The 26900-nt window shown below is 46.4% G+C and overlaps 1 protein-coding gene across 1 annotated transcript in view; it reads left to right on the plus strand.

The window, feature by feature from the left end:
* Positions 1-26900, plus strand: part of LOC144763074 (NACHT, LRR and PYD domains-containing protein 12-like) — a 699377-nt gene that overhangs the window by 564511 nt on the left and 107966 nt on the right. The window contains exons 9-10 of the mRNA XM_078648376.1: positions 12824-12994; positions 13285-13455. Of these exons, the coding sequence (XP_078504502.1) occupies positions 12824-12994; positions 13285-13455 (342 nt within the window). The remainder of the gene's footprint in view (positions 1-12823; positions 12995-13284; positions 13456-26900) is intronic.

A 26900-nucleotide genomic window follows, 5' to 3' on the forward strand; every position in this document is an offset into this window, starting at 1 on the left:
GGGCTCCTGCAGCGACCACTTCCTGCATGGGCGATTTGCTGCAGGGAGCACACAGTGACTACCTCAGTGTGACTACGCTGCTGCATTGTACCCACAATGACTCCTGTGTACACAACATAAAAGCCCTACTAAGGAGATGCCATACATGTCTCTTCTCAGCAGTCACTCAAAAGGTGTCTCATGGGGAGGTACAGAAGAGAGCTCACAACCCACTGATGTGAGGTTCTCTGTGTAGTGCCGACTGCCACAGATAGACGTCTTCAAAGCACTGTGACATTATAGGCACCCAACAAAACAGTAGTGAGTGCAGTACAAACATAATTTTATGTCTCACCACTTTCAAATGTCACCAGCCACCACTGGACATAGGACAGGGACACCGGGTGATGCAGGATCACCGAGGGCGCAGTTCCCCAATCTTGAGCTTTAACAACCAAATGCATTGTGGGAGCTGTAGTCCTACTTCATCCCGGTTCTTTTTTTCTTTCATAAGATTTTTATCTTTCCAACCCAGAAAGCACTTCAGATATAAGTATAAAACACTCGTGGTTTCAGAGTGATAATCGCGCCCTCGCATCATTCAAATATCCAAACAATTTCTTAATTTACAGTTTGCATTTCCTACGTGCTGAAAAGCATTTGCAATGCAATAGGTCTCGCATTAGGAAAGTTTGAGCTATTGGTATTGTAAATGGCAATTTTTTTTATGTGTTAGTTTTAAAAATAGCGAAATTAATAGCTTTGTCATTTACAATGCCAATAGTTAGACACCTATAGCATTTGTAAAGCAATATGTGTTGTATTTACCTGACTTAGATGTATTGATATTACAAATAACAATGGCTTTTAATTTTTTTTATTAATTAATACTTAAATAAAAGTTATTGTAATTTATAATGGCAATAGCTTAAACTTTTGTAAATAACTTTTGAAGATTATGTTCAGTGTATTTTATTGTGACGAAAATCCAAGAACAGAGTGAAATATTAATATCTTTTTGTGACATTTGTAATAAAGCTTGAAACATTGAGAGAACATATTGTTGAATGGTTGCACAGATTGATGCTGTGGTGGCGCTGAGTGATGTGTTGGCGACGAGTGATACTGTGCCGTTCAGTGATGCTGTGGTGGTGCTGAGTGATGCTGTGGTGTTGCGATAGACAGATAAAGTGAGTGCGATAGATAGAGTGAGGGCGATAGATAGAGTGATGGCGATAGATAGATAGAGTGAGGGCCAAAGATAGATAGAGTGAGGGCGAAAGATAGAGTGAGGGCAATAGATAGATAGAGTGAGGGTAATAGATAGATAATGTAAGTGTGATAGATAGTGTGAGGGTGATCGATAGAGTGAGGGCGATCGATAGAGTGAGGGTGATAGATAGAGTGAGGGCGAGAGATAGAGTGAGGGAGATAGATAGATAGATAGATAGATAGATAGAGAGAGTGAGGGCGATAGATAGATAGAGTGAGGGAGATAGATAGATAGATAGATAGATAGATAGATAGATAGATAGATAGAGTGAGGGCGATAGATAGATAGATAGATAGATAGATAGATAGATAGATAGATAGATAGATAGATAGATAGATAGATAGAGAGAGTGAGGGCGATAGATAGACAGATAGATAGATAGAGTGAGGGAGATAGATAGATAGATAGATACATAGAGTGAGGGCGATAGATAGATAGATAGATAGATAGATAGATAGATAGATAGATAGATAGATAGATAGATAGATAGATAGAGAGAGTGAGGGCGATAGATAGATAGAGTGAGGGCGATAGATAGATAGATAGATAGATAGATAGATAGATAGATAGATAGAGTGAGGGCGATAGATAGATAGATAGATAGATAGATAGATAGATAGATAGATAGATAGATAGATAGATAGATAGATAGAGAGAGTGAGGGCGATAGATAGACAGATAGATAGATAGAGTGAGGGAGATAGATAGATAGATAGATACATAGAGTGAGGGCGATAGATAGATAGATAGATAGATAGATAGATAGATAGATAGATAGATAGATAGAGAGAGTGAGGGCGATAGATAGACAGATAGATACATAGAGTGAGGGCGATAGATAGATAGATAGATAGATAGATAGATAGATAGATAGATAGATAGATAGAGAGAGTGAGGGCGATAGATAGATAGAGTGAGGGCGATAGATAGAGTGGGTAGGGGGAGATGAAGGGGAGAGAGTGGAGTGAGGAGAGAGGGGAGAGGGGAGGGGAGAGTAAAAAGAGGGGAGAGGGAAGAGGGGAGGGGAGAGAGGTGCGGGGAGAGAGGGTAGGGTAGAGAGGGAGGTTAGAGGAGAGAGGCAAGAGAGGAGAGGGGAGAATGAGGAGAGAGGGGGGAGGTAGAGAGGAGAAGAGTGAGGAGAGAGAGGAGAGTGGTGACAGTGGAGAGTGGTGAGGGGGGAGAGTGATGAGAGAAGAGAGAGGTGTGAGAGAGGAGAGAGTGGGGGAGTGAGGATAGTGAGGAGAGGGGAGGGAGGGAGGGGTGAGTGGATGGAGTGTAGAGTGGTGAGAGGGGAGAGTGAGGAGAGAGGGAGGTGAGCGAGGGAGGTGAGAGAGGGAGTGGAGAGTGAGGAGAGGGGAGAGTGGTGAGAGAGGAGAGAGTGGTGAGAGAGGAGAGAGAGGGGGGAGAGGAGAGAGTGGGGGGAGTGAGGATAGTGAGGAGAGGGGAGATGGAGGAGAGAGGAGATTGAGGAGAGGAGAGTGAGGAGAGGGGAGAGAGGGAGGGGTGAGTGGAGGGAGGGGAGAGTGGTGAGAGGGGAGAGTGAGGAGAGAGGGAGGGGTGAGTGGAGGGGAGTGGAGAGTGAGGAGAGGGGAGAGTGGTGAGAGAGGGGAGAGTGGTGAGAGAGGAGAGAGTGGTGAGAGAGGAGGGAGTGGGGAGAGTGAGGAGAGTGAGGAGAGGGGAAATTGAGGTGAGAGACGGGAGAGTGGTGAGAGGGGAGAGAGGAGAGAGGAGAAGAGAGGAGACAGGAGAAGAGAGGGGAGAGGAGAGTAGGGAGACTGAGGAGGTGGGAGAGTGACGAGAGGGGAGAGGTAGAGAGGAGACGAGAGGGGAGAGGGAGAGGAGAGAGGAGGAGAGAGTGGTGAGAGGGGGGAGAGGAGGAGATGGGGATAGTGAGGCGACGGGGATAGTGAGGAGAGGGGAGAGTGAGGAGAGGGGAGAGGTAGAGGAGAGAGGAATAGAGAGGGGAGAGTGGTGAGAGGGGGGAGAGAGGGGAGAGTGGTGAGAGGGGGAGAGGAGGAGAGACGGGAGAGTGGTGAGTGGATAGTGGTGAGAGGAGAGTGGTGAGTGGATAGTGGTGAGAGGAGAGTGGTGAGAGTGGATAGTGGTGAGAGGGGAGGGTGAGGAGAGAGAGGAGAGAGGAGAGGGAAGAGGGACGAGAGGAGAGAGGTAAGAGAGTAGAGAGTAGAAAGGAGAAGAGAGGTGAGAGAGAATAAGAGAGGGGAGAGAGGAGAGTGAGGAGAGGGGAGAGTGAGGAGAGGGTTGAGTAAGGAGAGGGGAGATGGAGGGGAGAGAGGGGAGTGAGGAGAGAGGGGAGTGAAGAGAGAGGGGAGCAAGGAGAGAGGGGAGTGAGGAGAGAGGGGAAAGAGAGGGAGGGGGAGAGGGATTGGGGAGTGAGGAGAGGGGAGAGTGAGGAGAGGGGAGAGTGAAAAGAGGGGAGATGGAGGAGAGGGGAGATGGAGGGGAGGGAGGGAAGAGCGAGGAGAGAGGGGAGAGTGAGGATAGAGGTAGTAGAGAGAGGAGGGGAGAAGGGGGAGTGAGGATAGAGGAGGGAGGGGATAGTGAGGAGAGAGGGGATATTAAGGAGAGAGGGAAGAGGGGAGGGAAGAGGGGTGAGTGAGGAGAGAAGGGTGAGGGTAGATTGAGCAGAGAGGGGAGGGTGAGGAGAGAGGGAAGAGGTGAGGGGAGAGAGGGGAGAGTGAGAGGAGAGGGGAGAGTGAGGTGAGAGGGAGAGTGAGGAGAGTGGATAGAGAGGGGAGAGAGGAGAGAAGGGGGAGAGGAGGGTGAGATAGGAGAGAGAGGGGGGAGAGGAAGACGAGCCAGGAAACAAACCTTTCAAAGTAAAAGTAACATAACTCCGTCATCTTTTGGAAAAAACATATCTGGTTTCACCATGGGTGGAATTTTGGATTGGATTGGGTGTACTTTTTCTCCTGCTCTGGCTCGTACTAGTGTTGAGCCTGGGAAGGATGATTGAAGGAAAATATAGTACTATGGACACAGCAAGTAAGAAAATCAACTTGGTCCTAAAACCCCACAAATCATCTCATCGTGAAAGAAGAGACCTGCCAGCAGTAAACATCACAGCCGTTCCTATACCTGGTGGTATCGCTTGGGACAAAACTGATTATGACATCTATGGTCCGGTGGAGCTTCTGAAGCTTTCACATCAGTTTAAGGTTTCTTTGAGTGACTTTGTCTCACCCAGTAAATGTTCTGATGATTGGGACTTTGATACTATTAACAATATGATGAAAGATTTAGACATATCTGCTAAATTTACAGAACATGCCTACTTAGAAGGGTCATCAGATTATGAAGAAATGTATTGTTTTGATCATTATGGTCATCATTATTTGCATAAATCTGCAAGCCCTAGAAATGTGTTTCATTACAATCGATGGGAACATTGTCCAACGCCACCAAGAGGAAGCTCAAGAAAATTCTAGTTTCCATACTTTACAGGGTTTAATGGTACAAATCCAGAATTTTTTTATTTCAAATATGACAATAAGACAGGAATGAAAACAATGCTCACCAATACTAAACAAATTTATTCTGAAAATGTTTATGCTCAACTGTCTACATTAGGTTTTGACTTCTGGAATGACAACATTGAGACAAACACTGTATGGGGTACAAAAGACTTGCAGGTGCAAGGTTTAGAAGCACTGTTCAGAGCCTGCATTATACCAGAACAAATTTTGTTTTTAAATGACACTGTTCAACAGACTTCTTTTCTTGGATTAGCTAAGATAAATGATTTAAATAAACCGTCCATACCAAAACCTGCACCGGACATTAATAACACTTCGGAAGAGGAGGTAGACGTAACCTATATTTTAAAACAGAACACAACTAATCCTGATTGGAAAAAATGGTTAATCCAGCAAACAGACACTGATAACTGTCATGAAAGATTCCTGAACGAATCACAAGGGTTCAAATGGAATAGGCCAGTTCCAAGATATTCCCAGAGACAACATCCAGGGATAGTAACCACTTATAGTGTAGGGAACCTATGCCTTGAGTGGCTTCAAAAATCTGCAATTCCAGAAATGAAACAACACTTATCTTTAGTTAAAGAGAGCAATGATTTGCGAGATTTCTTAATGGGGCCTCGCAAACCAGCGCCAAAAATGTTTCATATACGCCGGTATATATGCGGCATACAACGAAGCTTGGAAAGTGACGCAAATAGAAACTGCAGAAAAAATACGAGAAATTGATCGTATTAATTTGGAGAAATCTCTCTCTGTGGTGGACAATGGGTTAACGACTCTATCCTCCAGAATATATTCTTTGGACAGCATCGTGTCATCTGCTATTGACATCATAGAACAAGACTTGCTTGTTACAACATGGCCAGTCTCAATTGCGTTCTATCATGCTGCTAGGCTGGACGTTGCAAAATCTGCGTTCGGGCTATGTGCCATGGCATCAAATTAATACAACGTCATTGTTTTCTGTATTTAACCTTACAGATAAACAAATCTCTCTAGCACAAAGAGGAGCAGACTATACATGGCTGAGCATTGAAAAACTAGAACGATTACAATTAACAGTTTCTGAGAAACCTGTCATTGAATGGATAATTCATGGCTCCATTACGATACCAGTAACGTGTTTCCTGTTTCAGTATCGTCTGGAGCATATACCAGTGGGCCTGTATGAAAGGTTGGGTAAAGAATACATTAAGTCGACCTGGGTTTTACCATACACATGCAGATGTTGGAATGGGGGACATGAAGTATTCCTTAGTGGTAAGAATTGTAAAAACTCACTAAGCGGTACACTTTTGTGCAATTAAATTAATTTACACGGGGCCTGCGACGGTTCTGCAAATAACCTTTCATGCCACCTTCTCGCTTCACCCTCCACTACGATAATACCGATTTTCGGGCAGCTATCCAATGGCAATTATGTTATGCTGAATGATCACAGCTGTTGTGGCATGTTGCCAGGAAAACGTTATCTCGTAACTGTGTCGTCCACGGTCACTTGTTGTATGCAAGTATTGTATCCAAAAAGTGAAACAGGAAGGGAGACGGCTCTATGGCCTTCACTGAATATCTCTTCTATACAAATTGATACTTTAAGCAGAATGAAAGCCATTCTTTGACAGAAAAATGTGCCACTGACCTCGTCTAGAGAAACATATGATCTGCAAGTAGCAAGGTCTCCTGCAGAGATACATGCATTATTATCAACAAACTGCCCAGTACATTTTGCAAAAATGTTAAGTCAAATCTTAAACATGTCTGATACCAGCGGCTTCGCACATGTATTTAAGACAATTCTTTCGGGACTGTTAACACCATTTGAAGCAGTCCTCGGCATTTTTCTAAATTTCGTGCACTTTGTGTTCGCCGGCCTGCCTCTCATCTTGGGACTAGTAGCAGGAATTCTATTTTCATTCCTTCTGCTCCATTATGGCAAGTCCAGCCACCAGCGACAATCAGACAACCATGGAACAATAAATGTTTCCTAAATATTAGACATTTAACTATACTGACGTAGACAGTTGATACCTTAGATATTTGTTCTACTTATAGGTCCTGAAGAATCGCGAGCCATTGCACTAGAGCGAGAAACATGTCGACCAATAAATAGCACACACTAAACCGTCACTCGTGAACAGGAAGCATAAATTCCAACGAGTACCGGATAGTTCTCATTTTAATTAGAGCAGGGGACCCCCAGAATAAAAGTCATTAATGGTACCCCTAGCTTTATTTTAACCCACTTTCACACGTCTACGCACTCCTGGCCCCACACCCGCACTTCATCTAAACAGCAGTTGGGAAAAGTTCTCCGCCAAAGAGCCCCTCTTTGAGGGGTTGCCCGTTGGGTATTGCACCGCCGATCCAACGAGGAGCAAAGCCCAGATGATGAAGCATGACACCTGAAAGGGTGTGTGAGGGCATTACATCCAACAAAATGGATGCACAACCGTAGGACTCAATGAGGCCCTACTACATCCTGCACAACACAGGGACCTGTACATTCCTTAAAAATTCAGGAACAGCCCAGCTTTTTTGAAATTAATTAACCATGGAACAATGCCTCCTTGCCATAAGATATCGTGAGCGATTTTCCCAGATTCTTGGCTTGGCTCATTTAAGAGATCTGAACACCACCTGGTTTCTATCGTTCAGACCAATCTGGCAAGATTGCATCTTACCTGTTCTTCGATGCCTGCTTTGCGGAGAAGAATGCGTGTTGGACATCTGTCTTACACTTCCATCGGTCCTGCCTGCGGATGTTGACGCTTTGCTAGGTCCTGTAATGGCTCATGCATCGTGTTGTCCCCAAAGGCTGCCAATTCTGATGACAGCATTCGTTGAGATCTCACCGGCGAGTTTGGCTGAGAGTGAGATACGAGAAACTACAGGCATACAGGTAACGTCTACTACGGACATTGCTAGTGCATCAAACGCTGATGGCGATGCTCCCCACTTCTGCACATTTGATCTACTAAATGAAGTGGTTCAACTTTCACCTACCACGTTAGACTATTTCTTTTCGAGCCTAGATGATCTGATGTTTTCTCCCGACTCTTCTGACACTCCTGAGAATAACGTTTGATTATTTCACACAGCGTTCCCTGAACTCTGCAATTTGGCCTTCATTGTTTAAAAACAAAACGACTAATTTAAACTTTTTCCAAAATAGAACTTTTGGCACAGAGTAATCTGCTTAAAGTAGAACTATTCTTAGAGAACAAGATTTCATGTTTTTGAAATTCCTTAGAATAACAATATTTGGCTTCAACCTCGAATAACAAGAACACTGTTAAAAAATGTATGCTATGGGACAGATCTCAGGTATCGATTGATGACTGCACTTTCTTTTTTGGTTAAAAACTTTTATTGAGCAACAAAATCAAAGTTACAGAGATGGGCCTACAACCGCACGGGCTGGCCGCTAAAAGCAAAGCACAACGTAATAAAAACAATAAGAGCCTTTCCGGCGGGCAGGCACAGACCGGATACAAGATGTCGCCCACACTATAAAACAGGAGAAGACAATTTTCCATTTTATACACACAGAAACAAACAAACATCTAAAAGGCGAATGCATAATAAACGGAGTCAGCCCAGGAGGGGGAGGGAAACCCCACTAATCAGGAATCCAAAGTCACAATCAACAGGAGAAGGCAGGGCAGGGGGGACTGCGGGGAGGTCAATCAAATCAAGGGACAGTATACGAAAGTCCAGGAACGTCGGCCTAGGGAGACAGGATAACATCAGGGGTTTCAACCAAGGGAGGAGCGCAAATATCACCGTGATAGGCGTTCCACTGACTCCAGATCTTCGTCCATGCCCTAGGCCTGCCCCTGGCTGTGTAAGCAGTCTTCTCGCGAAACATAGACCAGTCCATGTTGTCTTCCCACACAGAGACACTGGGGGGCCTGTGGGAGCCCCAAAGTTGCGCTATGTCACGCTTTGCAATCATATATCCCAGGGTCGCCCATCTGGTCTGGGCTACCGAGTAGTCGGTGGGTTCCCACACATTCAACAGGCATCTCCGGGCCTCTGGCAACAGCGCAATTCCAGTCACATCAGCCATCACCGCAAGCACCTCCGTCCAATAGGCAGCCACCCTCGGACACTCCCAAATAACATGAAGAAACGTAGCACTCATCCCACGCTTGCACAGGCCATCCGGGGAAAAGCCCATCGCAACCAAACGAGGACCGGTGACGTACACCCGGTGGAGGATCTTAAGCTGAACCAGACGGAGGCGGGCGGGAATGGCGACCTCCTTCGGAGAAGACAGAGCCGACTGCCAATCTTCGTCATCCAATTCCAGCCCGTCGCCGACCCAAGCCTCCCTGAGTTGAACGAGCAAGTCGGCGCGATTGTGAATCAGCTTCTTGTAAATCAAGGAGATAGTGCTATCGGGGAGATGGCCGTCCAGGATACGATCCTCGAGGGGGGAGGATTCGGGGAGAGCGGCATCAGAAGTCAGGACAGAAGCGAGGGCATGACGGACCTGCAAATATCTAAAAAAATTCCTTGTCACTCAGTTCATATTCATTCCGAAGGGTCTCGAAGGACTTCACCGCTCCATTCACACATACATCACCCACTCTACAAATACCAATCGTATCCCAGCAGTCAAACCCCTTCGTCGTCCAGAGTCATCCCAGACGCTCAGACGCATAGTGCACTTTCTTTTTTAATGGAAGAATATATGTTCATGATATATGCTCGATTTCAGTTAATTCCTATGACTTTTGCATACAGTATACTCATTTCATGTTAACATACCTATTCAGAAATACATTTTTGTGTTTTGGGGTGGGATTGGGAACACTTTGCTTCAGATATGTTCAGTGCTTAGATGTTATTGAACTTAATAATTGTGGAGTGGGTGTTATGTGGGAATCCAGGACCCTAGTGTAATTTTTCCCGATTCATGCCCATATATAGGTATAATTCACACAGTCCTTATAGAGGCATAAAGAATCATTGCCTTATTTAGTCTTAGCCTGGGCAGCCCAAATACAGCAGGGCTACTCCACTAAACTCCGAGAATCCACAATGATTTCTTGGTAAAACCAGCCTCCAGCACTCAGGAACTTCCCCCTGCTTGAATACTAATTTATCCAAGAAATCCTGGGGTTTTCAAGGAACTAAGGCACTAGTGATGATATTATGTCCAATATTACGTCAAACTCGGCACCTTCAAGGTATAAATATGCCTACATTTGCCAAGTCAAACACACGGGGGTTTGGGAGCAGATCGACTAACTACTTGCCCGACGCCCTGCTGCTGCAAGTGCCGAAGGAATCCGACCCTCTAACCGACGCACTGAGAGACGCTGTCTTTTCTCCTGCCGAGAAATCCAGCTCCTGTGTTTCCAGGCTACCCTTGCGGGTTGCTGGGAGATAGAGTCCCGAGAGAGAGATACAAGACCTCTATCATCCTAAAACCAAGGTACGGAGCTGATTAGACCCCTAGAGAATTCTTGAACAGATTCTTGGCAGAGAAATACTAAACTTAGGCTTAGGTTAGGTACACCGGGGTAGGCGTATGTTAGAAGCACCAGTTGAGTACTTTTAGCCACTCTTTTATCATTGTATGTATTTTATGCATTTTAGGTATTCTATGTTTATTGCTTAGAAACCATATCATGCTTTTACAGTACTATTTTATAATACTATTCGTATTATATGCATTGTACTTCTTAACCAGCATTTCAATTGTAGCAGTGCATTTCTTATGCTTAAGAAATAAGACTGTTCAATAAATCCTTTTATTGAAAATACCCGTCTCTCTATTTCTAAAGCAACTCTGGTGAAACGAAGCATGCACATCTGACTGAGTGAAATACCCGTCTATTGTTTCCGCGGCTCTAGAGATACATTTCATTCTGGGGAAACAAAGTTGTCATGTTATATGGTTGTCAGAAACTAAACCCTTCTTGTTTATTCGAGAAAGTTTCTAGTGACCTCTGAGCTAGCTGGCACTCACAATTAAGTCTAATATATTTGGCAGAGACCTAGTCGACATAAGTTCTACGTCTAAGCTGCAGGGTATATTATTCCAATGCGCAGAGCCAATTGGGAATATAGGAACTACACTACAAGGTAGGGAGGGGAGAGGGGAGACAGGGGATGGAGGAAAAGAGAGTGTGGGAAAGAGATTTTGGGAGATGCTGAGTAAGAGGGAGAGTAAGAGTGAGATTTGAGAAGAAGATAGGGGCAGAGAGCTGATTGAGAGTTAGACATCTAAAGGTAGGTTCGCAGTGATGTGTAAATTAGATGTTAAGAGAGGAAAGTGCAATGGTGCACTGAGCTGTATTGAAATAGAGCGCACAGACGGGCTGTGCTCCTTATGAAAGAATAACAGAGCAGGCAGGCAAAACAGACGTAAAATGCAATTTTTAAACACAGAATCATGCCTGTTAATTAGGTCAGTTTACCTTGCATATAAATTAGTTAAAATTTGGAGAAAAAAACTGCTAAGTGTCCGTGTGTTTGCTAAATGGCTAAAAAACACTCCCAACATTTTTTACCCGCCCCTCTCTAAAAAGCAGGACAGTAATAAATATTTTTTGTTTTGGTTCACCGGTCAGAAGTAGACAATGCTGCAGCAGCCGGTCGAAATCTGTAGTCCTGGTCACCCTACCATTTTATCGACTTCAGCAGCATAAAATACCTTGAAGGGACATGTTTTTGATTTGAGTCCTATCCATAATTAACAAGCTGCCCGCCTTCGTAGTTTGCACTTCCGCCCTCAGACACGGCAATTCCGAATTCCGTGCTGCTGGTGTTGCAGCACCGCCCAGAAAGCATATCAGTCCCATGGGGGGTGCTGGGAGGTGGATAAAAGGCCCCGGATGAAAAGTGACGACTGCGGCCTCACCAGAAAGAAAAGAAGACTTCAGTTCTTCAGCTTACCGGGTTAACAATTCCTGTGCCGACAGGGCCAGTGCAGCACCGGCAGGGATTATTCCTACTGATATTTGACCTTCTTGAAAGATGTGATGGGAATTACTGGCAGGAGAAGGGAGTAGGCCAGTCCCAGCATTTGGATGTAGCCCAGCAAAATCTTTTAATATGTAGATCAAAACAGCACTGTGCAAGCAGGTTGTGGCAACGAGCCTTTAGGTGAAAATATTTATTATAAATGAAGACTGAGAAATCCTGCATTCTAAAATGTATGTTAAAGGTCTGTGGCTTCACAGCAGCACCGCAGGAGAATCATGAGAATGCAACTTTTATGATAACACGGGACCTGCAATGTGATGTCACAAGGCTCACGGTACGTGCAGAGGGGAGGCCTCCTCTGCAGCAGAGGAGAGACTGCTGTTGGAGTACAATGTCGGTCGGGTAGCATAAGATTCTCTCTCGGGTTCATCGCAGGATCCTTTTCATGAATAATAGTCAGATTTTCTCAAGAAATGGGATAATATCTGCGCCTTGGCTGCTCTCGCGGTTTACCTGAAACACATGGTATCACCCACCAAGTGGTGACGTATGATGACATAGTGAAAAGTCTCCACTGTGACGAGTCCTTTGTATAACAAGCTCTCGGCATTGCTGTGGCGGGGGAGCGGGAGCGCATTCCTTTGAAGTCTGATGGGGGGGCGGGGGAGCGGCAGCCTTTGAAGTCTGAAGCAAGGCACAGACAAATGGTGGTTTGTGACGTGGCTGGTTTGTGCACGCGCCTGTCTCACATGAACTGTGGCTAATCCGCCATTTTGGCAGACTTTTTGGACCGCTTACTAGAAATCTCGACAAACAAGCATTGCTAAAGGAGCAGGGAGGAGTGCCTTGCACCACTGTGAGTGGTGCAAGGCAGCACACGCAGCACGAGAAGCAGAAAATAAAATGGTATTTAAAATACCATTTTATTTCTGCTTCTCGCACTGTGAGAAAGCCGTGGGGTGGCGCTCCTACGCCCTAACACAGTGGCCGTCCCTGCTCAGATCAGAGAGTACTGGGCCATGACAGCCCCTGTTCTGATTATTTATACCTTGCTTTTAATACTTTGAGTAATAAACCCTTAGACTTATTAATGATTGTAATCCCTCTCCTTCTCTTTTTCGCACCTTCTTAGCCTCAGTCAGTGTGGGATAACCGGTGATTCCTGTGCAGCTCTGGCCGCTGTCCTTCGCTCCAACCGCTCTTTGCTGGAACTGTACCTGGGTGGCAATGTCCTGGGTGTCGCTGGTGCGTCCCTTCTCTGTGATGCCTTAAAGCACCCAGACACTCGGCTGCAGAAGATCAGGTAAGGAGCAGAGGCAGGGGAGGGGCTTTTCTGTATCTACAAGACGGGTCTGTGTAAAACTAGGAGCGAGTGCTGCCCTGCGCTCCAACAACATCAGGACTGAAACCAGGGGACAGTGGGAGGGGTAAAGTGTTTCTTGAGCACCTCAGTTCAGAGAGCACTGGGCCACGGCAGCTGCTGTTCTGAATATTTATACCTTGGTTTTAATACTTTGAGTAATTAATCCTTAGAATTATCAATGTTTTAATCCCCCCTCTCTCTCTCTCTCTCTCTTTCTCGCACCTTCTTAGCCTCTGTGGCTGTGAGATAACCGGTGCTTCCTGTGCAGCTCTGGCCGCTGCCCTTCGCTCCAGCCGCTCTTTGCTGGAACTGGACCTGCATGTCAATCCCCTGGGTGACGCTGGTGCGACCCTAATCTGTGACGCCCTGAAGCACCCGGACACCCGGCTGCAGAAGATCGGGTAAGGAGCAGAGGCCGGGAGGGCAGGACTTTTCTGTCTCATCTGCATTTAATATTTTCCTCTGTATTCTGGAGAAGGTGACCACCGCGTTTTGGGCGCTCAGTGTCATTACTGAACCGCGCTGCGCTGTGACTCGCGCTTTATATTTTAAAACACCCTATTTTGTATTTTTGTTCACCTGAGTTCTTATTTGCCCTGCTTTTACTCCGCTATTGCCGCGACCCCCCCTGGCCCTTACCGCACTATAAAACTAAGTACAGTACCGCAACTTAGCGGGTCCGGGCTCCTGGGTTCCTGTGTCACGTGACTACGACGTGACGACGACGCCATCTTGGGAAGGCTGGTTCCTTCCCTGCTGGGGGTTAGCGCGCTAGCGCTTGTTACCGCCTTCACCTATTTAAGGTGAGCTTGCACTCGGGTTCAGCCTGGAGAAGGTGACCACCGCGTTTTGGGCGCTCAGTGTCATTACTGAACCGCGCTGCGCTGTGACTCGCGCTTTATATTTTAAAACACCCTATTTTGTATTTTTGTTCACCTGAGTTCTTATTTGCCCTGCTTTTACTCCGCTATTGCCGCGACCCCCCCCCCTGGCCCTTACCGCACTATAAAACTAAGTACAGCACCGCAACTTAGCGGGTCCGGGCTCCTGGGTTCCTGTGTCACGTGACTACGACGTGACGACGACGCCATCTTGGGAAGGCTGGTTCCTTCCCTGCTGGGGGTTAGCGCGCTAGCGCTTGTTACCGCCTTCACCTATTTAATGCGAGCTTGGAGCGCAGCGGTCCAGCGCAGCGGTCGCGCCTTCGCTACGCCTGAGTCTCGCCAGAGTCCTGCCCGTCTGCGCCCGTCAGCGCTAAGGCAGGGCTAGGGCAGGGGACTCTGGCGTACTCAGGATGATTACCTCTGAGACCTTGCGATTATTGCAACATCAGGTATGTGACTGCTGCCATGGGTTTCTGGATCCTCTTAGCGGACCTTTCCAGTGTCCATCTTGCCCTTTTAAACTTCCTATACCCTTGCTTATTAAGAGTCTTCGTTCAAGGCCCACATCGGACAATCAATTAGTAGGTACTGTAGGCACAGTTAATCAATCGACTCTGAAAGTCATGCATCTGAATGTTAGATCATTGTCATGTCACTCCTTGGAAGTCCATTCTTTGATCACCGATGATAATCCGGAAAGCCTCTTCCTTACGGAAACTTGGTTACATGATCAGTCTATGGCGGTCATTAACCTAGCCCTTCCTGTGGGCTACACTTTTCACTCTCTTCCCCGCAAGGCGAGAGGTGGAGGTATTGCAGTCGCGGTGAAAACATGCTACCCCTGCATTTGGAAACCTATCACCATAGCCGGTTGCGAGAGTGCTTTTTTTAACATCTCTGTGAATCCCCATTTCACCTTTTCGGGACTACTAATTTATAGGCCTCCCGGTCCTGACGTCGCTTTTCGTCAAAGTCTTCCGGAGGTGATTTCCTCCTTAGCTTTAAAAACTGCCAATTTTACAATCATTGGTGATCTGAACATGCATATGGATATTCCTCTTTCTAACTCGGTCCAAGGCCTGTTAGCTGATTTTGAAGCGTTTCAACTGATCCAAATGGTACAATCACCAACTCATACCGGTGGACATCTAATAGATCCTGTCTTGACGAATCTTGGTATGAATATTTCAGTGTTTCCTCCCAGACCCATGGCTTGGACCGATCATCATCTGATTGAGTTTAGTATCATAACTACCTTTTCTCTTCCAAAAAACAACTCCCCAGCCAGTTTCAGACGCTCTTGGAAGAACCTAAACTTAGAGCATTTCCATCAGTTATTGATGAAATTTCATCCTCTTCCGCCTATTGAAGTTTCTCGCGGCTATGACAGCTTCTGTGAGTGGTTAAATCACTCATTAGATCTGCTTATCCCGGCTAAATGGAGTAAGACAAGATCTAGTCCTTCTAGCCCCTGGTATGATGAGTCCTTAAAGAAACTTAAAGGCTCTTGTAAAAAAGCCGAGCGCGCGTGGCGCAAAACGTATGATACTGACCTCAAGGCAGCCTATAGGGCCTGCACTAGAGTGTATCACCGGGCCATATGCGCGGCTAGGGCTGCTTTTTACTCTCAAGAAATAAAGAATAGTACCAACCCCACTAAGGTCATCTTCAGGGTGTGTAAGGACCTTACTAGTAAAAGGAGTGATGCTACTGCTCTTCAACCCTCTATGACTCACTGTGAGGATTTAGCCTCGTTTTTTGTCGAAAAGGTGGAGGCTATCTATAGGTCATTTTCTCAACTCCACAGTGTGGAGGAAAGTCCTACGTCATTGGTTCATAAACCATTACTGATCATTCCAAGTCCGACCTGGGATGAGTTTCTAGCCTTGACGACAAAAGTTAAATCAGGCTCCTCAGACGACCCCATGAGACCCATTCAATTCAGGGAATCTGCTGAATGTTGCTACCCTGTTTTGCATGATCTTATTAATTTGTCCTTCAGCACGGGCAGTGTTCCTAAGGCATGGAAACAGGCGACGGTCGTTCCAATTCTTAAAAAACCCGCCCTTGATCCCACCAAGCCTGAACACTACCGACCTATTTCTCTTCTCCCCTGGCCAGCCAAGTTAGCAGAATCACATGCTAACGCTATTTTATCATCTCACCTGCAGGAAGTGAATATATTAGATAATTCCCAAAATGGGTTTCGTGCAGGTCATAGCACTGAAACTGCCCTTTTGGCTGTGGTGGAGCACATCAGGAATCTGTTGGACATGGGTCAGACGGCGGCACTGATCCTTTTGGATCTTAGTGCCGCCTTCGACACGGTGTCTCACCAGATTCTTTTACATCGCCTGATGGAGGCAGGAGTTGGAGGGATGGCACTTGAATGGTTTCGTTCCTTCCTTAAGGATCGAGCCTTCAAGGTCTCCACCCCTCCTTTTGTTTCTGCTTCTCGTTCCATACTTCAGGGTGTTCCCCAAGGGTCGGCCCTTAGCCCTACCTTGTTTAACTTATATGTTCAGCCATTAGCGGAGGTAGCCCACAATTTTGGCCTCTCCTTGGTGTCATACGCCGATGACACGCAGTTGGCGGTGGCACTCAATGGCGACTCCAATATGGATGCCCCCACTTTCCAGTCAGCTCTAAAAGCTGTGGCTGGCTGGTTGGCGAACAACCGGCTCCAACTAAATGCCTCTAAGACTGAGGTCATTATTTTTGGTAGGGAAAGGGGATTATGGGGAGATCAGTGGTGGCCTTCTGATCTTGGCCCCGTTCCTTCCCCCGTGACTGAGGTTAGAAATCTCGGGGTCTGGGTTGATAATAAACTATCTTTTATCTCCCATACAAAACGGGTGGCTGGCACCTGCTTTGGTACTTTGCAGTGTCTGCGACCAATTTTTAAGTTTTTCGACGCAGAGACCAGACAAATTATCGTCCAAGCTCTGGTTCTTACCAGGCTGGACTATGCTAGCTCCTTGTTTCTGGGCCTAAATCAGGCAGAGCTATCTCGTCTTCAGAGAGTCCAGAACGCGGCTGCTAGGATGCTTGTCGGTCTCCCGAAGTTTGTCTCGGCACGTCGGACTATCCAAGATCTCCATTGGCTGCCGGTGGGGCAGAGAATTAAGTTTAAAGCTCTTTGCTTAACTTTTAAAATTCTCAAAACAGCTTCTCCTCCCATTCTTGCACAGACTATTCAGCACTATGTCCCAGCAAGAGCCCTTCGCTCCGCCGGTTCCAATCTTGCCATTGTGCCACGTTTTAAAAAATCTCGAATGGGCGGACGCTCCTTCTCAGTGTTGGCAGCAACACTTTGGAATTCTCTGCCAGCTTCGCTTCGTTCCATCTCTGATTTACTCCCTTTTAGGAAGGCACTTAAAACTTTTCTTTTTTCCACAATTTAGGCCTCTTTTCTTTTCCGTTTTCTGATGCGTTGTGTTATTGGTCTCCAGAAGCGCCGGGACGCCCCTTTGCTGTGGCATCTGCGCGCTATATAAAAATAAATAACATAACATAACATAACATTCATTGACTATGAGTGCAGCTTCTCGCCTCCATCCGTTTCTTACATGCGTGTTCCAAGGTTAGTTTTAGCCTGTTTGAGGCACTATCAGGTGTGGGGGAGAATTTACCACAAGCTGAAACATTACTATTAAATCCATCTACCAGACAGGTCAGTGTAAAACTAGGAGTGAGTTCGGCCCTGCGCTCCAACTACATCAGGACTGAAACCAGGGACAGTGGGAGGGGTAAAGTGTTCCTTGTGCACCTCAGATCAGAGAGTACTGGGTCGTGACAGTTGCTCTTCTAGTTATTTATACCTTGTTTATAATACTTTTAGTAATAAATCCTTACAATTAGTAATGTTTTAATCCCCTCTCTCTCTCTTTCTCGCCCCTTCTTAGCCTCAGTGTTTGAAGGGGAGGGGGGGTATTTAGCCCAAGATGAAACATTACTATCAAAACTATCTACCAGACAGGTTCGTGTAAAATGAGGAATGAGTACGGCCCTGCGCTCCAACAACACCAGGATTGAGAGTGTATGAGCTCTTAGTAAAACTAAGGTTGTAGATATTATTCCTTCCTGAATTTGTAAAACCAATCCCCACTTTCATTTTTAGGTCTCGTACATGGCGACGCAGTCACCAGCGAGACCTATTGTTACCGTCTTGCCTGCCAAGTGATACAGACCAGGGCACGCGCCGATTGGGGTCTGTGTACGCGCCCGTGAACACGCGCAGCACGCTCTGTCTTGTTTTGTGTTTATTCTAATGTTCTAACATACATGAAAATCGGCGATGAAAGCAAATGTGAGCGGCAAGTAAATGTCCTATTGTACACACAAATAAAATAGTTTCTCGTGGTGCCTATATCTCACTACAGACTACACCAAAACATCAAAAACAGAACAGCGCAAAGCTTACACAGCCTTAAGTTATGGGAGGCAATAGAGATGACTGAATTAAAACCTGACGATTGATCGAATGAACAATATGAACTGTCATTGAAAAACTAAGCAGGTCTGCACAAGACGTCTCTGGGAAAACCACCGTCCCAGGCCCACAAGGAGCAGGTGTTTTTGAAATAAAGTCGTTCTCGTATAGCACGTCAAGCCGCCGAACGGCGTGAAAGTGCCAGTAGCGTCGCTAACGCACGTTTGCCTTCACTTGGCAGCCAGATCTCGCTCGCTTTGTCCGTGGCTGGTGCATGACCGGCGCCCGCTGAAAATAGTCCCCACAGGCACTGTTCAGTCATAAACCCCCACATGAGAACCCCCACCGCCCCCTTCCCTCGAAAAGCCCCTTTGCCCCTTCCCTGTACCTGTCCTGTACTTCCTTCTCGCCCTCGGGGTTCAATCCATGGTTAAACGTGTGGCGCGCGAGGACAGAGCGCGCGCAGCACACACACACAGGCTCGCGCGCACCTGCACAAGAGAGCGCGCTCCGCGCGGCGGGCTAGTATTTCAGGTCTGTCCTGAGCCGTCTGTGGCAGCGCCCATTCCTTCCGCCACTCAGAAGGTGGAGCTCAGCCCTCGCCGCTCCACACGCTACTAGGAGGCAGGGCTCGGCTCCCTGAGTGCCTGGGACCCCAAACGACGTCCTGGAGAGCGCGCCCACAGAGAGACCCATGCACGGCTCCGGACGGCTCCAGCTGGCGCACGGTGTGCTCTTGTGTCTTGGCCTCTACGGGAGCCAGTTTCTATTTACCAAGGCCAGCGCATTCCTTTGCCTTGCAGCTGCCATGACAACCTGCCCATTAAACAGGCTATAATGAGACTTTTTTTTGTCTTCGAGTCCACAAAACGTGACAAGAAAAAATATACACGCATTTCCTCATAGTCGCCGTACTCTTTCTTCCATGTCTTCAAAGTTTCTTCACAGTAAGAAATTGCCACCTTTTTGAGAGCAAAATATCGGTCATTTGATCACGGATTGAGATTCTGAAAGGGTCAAGATCTTGCACTTCAGTACGAATGAGAGGAAAAATCTATTCTATTCTGCATTTGTTTATTTTAATACTAATTTAGGAAGAGCTTAGGTAACTCGTAAGGCACATTTGAAGTATTTTGTTCGTCTATTTGCTGTGTTAAGCTTACATTTCACTGTGGTAAAGTACCAGCTTTTGCAGAGTTTCACAATTTGTACCACCAGCTATGACAAGAAATGACAAGAAAATACCAGCCCTGCTGGTAAGATACTGGCCCCGTCGCTACCCTATGTGGCGCACTGGTACCATAAGACACAAGCACAACAGATTCACTAAATAAACCATAATTGTAGTCATTTTGTATTTGTAGCGAACAAGTTGCTATTATTAGAGCAATGGGGCGCCTTATGTTAGTCCAGAGTATGACTTTCCAAATAGTGATATCCCACACTGGTTTTGAATATACAAATGACAGACAGCAAGAATGTTCATGAAATGCATACTGATGGGGACATGGAAATATGTCAAATCTGGGAATACCAGCACGCGTCTCCAATTTAGAAACAAAGATTTAACTAGTAACAGTACGTTTAAGGCTCCCCAAAGAACTTCTGCTCCATTTCCCAGAATTTAGATACTTTAGGCATTTTTGGCACGAGGATCGAAGCATGTGAAAATAGATTCCATGCTGAGGAAAATAAAAAATGTATGGTCACAAGATATAGAAGGCTGGATGTGTCTGCTGACCTCATTGATCAATAAGCGTTTTGTTTTCTACAACACGCCCAACAAGCAGCAATTTGCGAGGCCCAGTCCACAATCTAATTCACGGAAAAAGAATACAAAGAATTTTACACTCCAGCAAAATGAATTTATGGATAGGACAATCCACCAGGGTGGTGAATTTTCTGCATTCTTAAGAAACAAACTTGCATGTCATTTACTGGTTAGTTCCCCCTCAAAACACACACTACTCTGCATCCTAGGTTTGCAACTGAAAGGTACCCCGTCATATTTCTTGTGGTTATGTGAAAAAGGGTTTCTACATTGGGAAAGCAGTTTTCCACCACAGAGAAAAAGGCAAGCACACCTTCTGCAAGATTTACCCATGCCATATTTTCTACCTAGTCGAAATTCTGCACTAATAAAATGTGAACATATGAGCACTCTGGGAAATTCAGGAATACTGCACAAATCCAAGAGTGCTTCTCAGATTATTTGTGAATTCCAAATACTTTGCCCAAACGTAGGAGCAATCCTGTAAGTGTACATGCACAGCTCTTTTTATTTAGGCTTTGTGAATTGTGCTGTCGAAGACCCAAGTTTTAAGGTAACCATTTCATTCGCCCCAAAGAAACCATCAACATCTAGGTGAGTGGTGGTTCCACTGCCTTCCTGTCTCACTGCATGCTCCATGAAATAAAGTGGCTAGTAACATATTCGGCTGTGACTCCGATATAAGGTAGCATTTTCTTTTCTAAGAACAAGTGACAGCATTCATGTAAATAAATTCAAAAAGATTGAGTATCTTTTTCCCAGTGGTTTTTAGATCAAGCTGGTGTAAGCAGCGCGAAGCGCTGCTGTCCAGCGAAAAGACCTATTGTTATCCACTTGCTGGGAATGTGGGACACAGGATGGGCACGCGCAGGGCCTTCGGCGATTTCATAGCCTGTACGCGCACGTTCAGCCACCCGCCGTGCACATCTCCTGTTCCAGATTCCCAGCAAGTGGATAACACACACACACGCGCGTGCACACACACACACACACACACAACCCCCCTCACCCTCCACCCCCACCCACTCCCCAGCCATGGTCCAACTAAGGCCCCTATTAGGATGGCGGACGGTCCGCCACCCCAGAGGTGGAGGGACCGTCCGCAGGGGCAGCGGCAGTCCCTCCGTGCGGATTAGGATGAGACCGCCACCCTGGCGGTCACATCCTGTATTTTTAACATTGCGGCGGGTGCTGCTTGAAGCTCTTGTATCTTTTCGACCATGTTTGCTAGCTGCTTGTTAGAGAGGATGATTTTATTCGGAAATGTCCCTCTGCACTCCGGGCAGGTGAAGTCTGTCTGCAGCCCCTCCCAGACCGCGCAGATACAGGACAGACAGAAGGCATGGCTACACTACACGGGCTCGGTGAAATACTCCTGGCAGATGGAGCAGGTCGCCTCTTCCTGCAGGCTCAGGAGCTGGTTTGCTGCAGCCATGATGCTGCAGAGGAGGAAGACGTGAGTTAGTTTCACTTTCGCTTCCAAGAAGAGTCTGCAAAGTGGGCGGTGTCCAGGCGTCAACGCCCATTGGGCTTCAGGGGCCGCAGCTACAGGAAGAGGTGACGGGCCAAAAGCCCGCGTCGTGGCGCTAGACACCCATCCGGGATGGAGGGTTATAACAAGCATTTACAATGCAATGGTTTCGCCTTTGGAAAAATTAGAGCTATTGGCATTGTAAATGACCAATTTTGTATTTATGTGTTGGTTTCGAAAACAGATAAATTAAGCATTGAAAATGCAATAGGTCTCGCCTTTGACTAAGTTAAAGCCATTTGCTTTGCTAATGGTATTCTATAGCAAAGCAAATGGCTTTAACTTAATGAAAGGCGAGACCTATTGCATTTTTAATGTGTTTTTTTTGTACCTAAAAGCACTCCTTGACTTCATAAACGTTGGATGTCGACATGTTTTAATCATCACAAACACACTGAACATGACCACTGTTCTTAGGTCTGTTCACACTTGTTTCAGAAAATGATGAGGCTGCCAACTTTTGACATCTCCAAAACATGAACTGCACCATGCTTCTGCAACATGCTTCCTCATAGCGTTGAACTGAACCATGCTTCTGCAACATGCTTCCTCATAGCGTTGAACTGAACCATGCTTCTGCAACATGCTTCCTCATAGCGTTGAACTGAACCATGCTTCTGCAACATGCTTCCTCATAGCGTTGAACTGAGCCATGCTTCTGCAACATGCTTCCTCATAGCGTTGAACTGAACCGTGCTTCTGCAAAATGCTTCCTCATAGCGTTGAACTGAGCCATGCTTCTGCAACATGCTTCCTCATAGCGTTGAACTGAGCCATGCTTCTGCAACATGCTTCCTCATAGCGTTAAAAATAGAAAAGTCATACTGGCGTGTGCGGAAGCCTCTTTTGCCTATGTTCTGAAGCATACAATTCTGTTTTTGTGTAAAAGCAGGCACGATTCACCAGTGAGTGGTAACGGATGCTGAGTTGGAAATAAGAGAAAAGCTCACCACCAGCACAGAACTACAACAAAAGAGAAAGACACAGGGATTAAAGGGGAAAGCAAAGCATAGGCCCACCATGGTGTCTGTCCCCTCCACACTTCATGGCCCACCATGGCGTATGTCCACTCCACACTCCATGGCGTCTGTCCCCTCCACACTCCATGGCCCACCATGGCGTCAGCAGCTTCCCAATGTTTTCCACACCCAGTCCACCCCAAGTATCATACGGAGATCCAAATTACAACCTGCTCCCCCATAAAAATAAGCGAGGGGGGTACAATCGAACAGGCGTCAGTGCTTGTTGCATGCTACTTGCCCATCGCCACGAGTGGGCGCCAGTTATCATCCAATCGGTATTAGCTATCTGCTGAGAATGCCGCCAGAGAGAACAAATGAGTGGGCTGTAGAAACGTTCAGGAAGGTGGGGGCGGCGCAGGGGAACAGGGAGTGAGATGCGGGGGGTGGGGGTCAAGCGGGTAACGTGGGGAAACGTGTCAGAATAGAGAAAATAGGTGAACTAGAAAAGAGGCGATCGAACAGGGTGCTATAGATAGGCAGAATGAGAGGGCACAGAGACGGGGGTGGAGATACTACGTGACAGTGAAAGAAGCTGGGCAGTGAAGGAGTAGATTAAGGGGGTTTGGGAGGGGTTGGGCGATGGAGTGGAGGAGGGAAGGATGAGCTGCGTGCCACTGAGCTGGTGCACACAGACGTCTGGCGCTGTAGTGTCTGGAAAGCTGAGTATTCAAGCACGACATAACACAATGTTTCGCTTTATCATGTCCCTTGTGCAAGGGACACGGCTCGGTTGCAGGTTGGTGGCTTGTAATGGCGGCCTTTTTCCTGAGGGTGGGGGAAGGAGGCAGCTTGAGCTGCGAAGAAAGCAGGCAGCTTCCATGGACATCAATCATGACGTGCCGCTGCCTAACAAAGTTTATGTTTTTTTCAGTCTTCATTTTTCAAAAGTCTGATGTCCCCCCCCCCAGATATGCCAAATCAAGCAATTATTTCATTAAATGCCTTAGACACATGGCCGGGCTGCGCATTAAAGAGGAATATTAAAGTCCTGCGGCTCCTCCTACCTTTGCCTTTGTAAACAGCCTGTAATCTCTGCAGCAGGGCGTCCAGGGCCATGTCTCCGGGTCTCGGCCAGATCACATCCTCTTGTGAAGCAGAGCTGCAGGGCGAGCATGCTCCTTCCACGGGCTCCTGCTCTGCGTCAGTGCTCCGCAGCCCTGCATGGCAATGACTCCCCTGGCTGTGGCACGAGGTGCAGCCGAAAGCGCAGGCAGGCAGTAGCCTTTTCCTCTGCAGTGCGCCGCCGGCCGCCATCTTCGGAAAAATGAGCAAAACAAACTCCCCAAAAAATAAATAAATAACCAGCGCCCACCGCCGCATGACGTGGAAAAAAGCCTAAAATTCTCGGGAACGCCCACGAATCTGCTCCGGCTATGACGAACAGATCTCTGTTCCAATGGCTAGCCTCCATTTATGGAGCTAGCCAATGGAACAGAGAGGCGGTGACCAAGCCACATACTGTTCTCATTAGATTTCGCCTGCGCCGAAAAGCTGCGCGGTGCGCAGCTTTCGACCAGGCGAAACCTAAAAAGTGGAAGTGGCGAGAGTCACACAACAACACATGCCGGTTTGAAGTGCTCACACTGGGCACGAAACAGGGCAAGATGTCTATGCATGTTGTGACCCAGCCTTCTTGACTTTGGAGGTGAGCGATAGCTGTAAGAAGACCCCAGCGTCTTCCTACGTAAAACATTCAATACCCTAGAAAGCAGGAAATGGGGAAGCTGCCAAGTGGGCTCATGCAGTGGATGACACTTCGAGCCAGGCATTGCTTTTTAGCCAGTACAATTTGCATTCTGGGATTTGTAGTTTCGCTTGAAGCACGAGAGTGCTCACAAATCCTAGTACGTTGAACACTTTTGCATTTGTTGACAGTGCGACATGGGGCCACAGGGGCACAAGTGTGAAAACACGTGGCCCATCACCTTTCGCCCTTGTTTGCACATATAGATACCAGTATTTACATACCCATTGACAGCCGATGCGCTCTGCCCGTCCTGGCGCTTACATGTGAGCTACCGCTTTCTGGGGCACAATGTCTACTTATAGTGTGGTGCAGGGCTTTAAGTGGGCCGGGTCTTGCCAGTGCTCAGTTTTAAAAGGCAGGTGCTGAGACGGCGCCCCTATCGGGCTAACCATTTTTGCTCTCACTCACCCTCAGGATGGAGAAAAAGAAATATCTTACCTGCAGCAGTACCACCCTTCACTGCCTTTGATGTAACTTCAAAGAGGCCCCTTTTAGTTATTTTAGTCTCATCATTCCAAAACCGAAGCATTTTCAATATGCTAAACATGAAGCCATCATTGTTGCTTATGTAGCGTATGCAGCAAACAAGCATTGGCAAAGCCAATAGTACTGGCTTGTTGTAGGAGTAATGTTACTTTATAGGTCGAGCCTAGCAGCTGCGCGCATACGCTGCTCGCTCTGTGAGGCATGCTGTGTTAGGGTATGCACTGGCAGCCCCGCCCACTCCGCCCATATTTGTCATTGGCTTTGTGTCATTGTCCTTCTTAAATGGTGGCTTCTGATTCGTAAATGGGCATGTTAGTCCCGCCTTGGTACCGCCTTGTCTCCATTTGTTACGGCCCATGACGACTGGACCTTTTACTTGGCTCGTTACACTGCCTGCTTTATCTAGGGGGTGAGCACTATGTTTGTTATTGGCACCGATGGGGACAATGGCGGCTGCATTTTGGAGGATTTGCATAATGAGCGTGACGCCTGCTTTTTATTTTATTTATCTTACATGTTGAGCATGGTGTACACTTCTGGGACAACGCACTCTGTTTATTTTATTTTTACTTTAAAACTGAGCGCGGTGCTACTTCAAGGACACTGCACTCGGTTTCTTTCTTTATTTTTTTTTACTTCAACACTGAGCTCAGTGCCCGCTTCAAGGACACCACGCTCAGTGTTAAAGTAAAAAAAAAAAGAAACCAAGCGCGGTGTCCTTGAAGCGGCGCCGCGCTCAGTTTTAAAGTTAAACAAGCATTTGCAATGCAATAGGTCTTGCATTTACGCAAGTTTAAGCTATTGGCATTGTCATTTACAATGCCAATAGCTTAAACTCGTGTAAATGCGAGACCTGTTGCATTGCAAATTCTTGTTTTATTTGATTTATATTTTGATATCGCAAACCAGGCTCTCTGGAATGTCGGAGCACCGTACAGAAGATTGCATACATCATTTGTTTACAGCAAGAGCTAGGATTCACAACAAGATGACTTGTGGTAGAAACATGGAAGGAATAACAAGAATTTGCAATGCAACAGGTCTCTCATTTGCGAGATTTCGAGCAATTGGCGTTGTAAATGATTTATTAATGTGTTTTAAAAGCCCACAATAATAAAATACATTGTCATGTACAATACTAATAGGTCAAAGTTTCGAAAATGCGAGACCTATTGCTATGCAAATGCTTGTTTTACAATGTTCAGGGGGACAAAAAACAAGCATTTGCAATGCAAATTGGTCTCGCATTTGCAAAAGTTAGAGGTATTGGCGCTGTAAATGAGAATGTATTTTACTCGTGTGTTGTATTGTAGTGGATGCATGTGGTGTGGAGTTGTTAGTTGTGGAATTGTATGTGGTGGAATTATGTGGAGGGGTTTTTGTGTGATGGCATTATGGGGCATGGTGGGTAATGGAAATATGTGGATATTCATTATGTGGTGTAAAGTGTACTGGAATTATGTGGAGTGAGATTGTGTGTGAGTGTAATTATTTGGAATGGCATTTTGTGGTGCTAATGCTATCCTACTGAGATAATGAGAGGAAGTGAAGAAAGGACTATTCCTGTCGTAGTTACAGAAAGCAAGCATTCATGGAAGAATACCGTAAATAGGCAATGCTCCACAGGAGAGACAAAGACTATGTTGGACTGCCTATCAAAACATAAAGGCAGAAAATAGAAAGCAAGCAAATATAAGTTACAAACCATAAAGCCAACGTTAAGCAATGGGTGTAATGCATTCCCAGGGGAGCTTTCAGAATGTCCCCTAGAAGTCGTATTATACTTTGAGTTAGGACCATATAGGAAGGGTAACCTTTCCCCTACATCTGTCCTATTCTCTACATATAGCGAGGTTAGTGATGACCTTTTACCGACTTTCATACTAGAACAGATACAGGGTGTTTTTTTCTCTGAAATCCCCATATTTGGTATGCATGAGGATTCTCAGTATCATATCTTAATCCTCTCGCAT

This window comes from Lissotriton helveticus, chromosome 6, assembly GCF_964261635.1.
Source record: "Lissotriton helveticus chromosome 6, aLisHel1.1, whole genome shotgun sequence".
In the NCBI taxonomy this organism is placed as follows: Eukaryota; Metazoa; Chordata; class Amphibia; order Caudata; family Salamandridae; genus Lissotriton; species Lissotriton helveticus.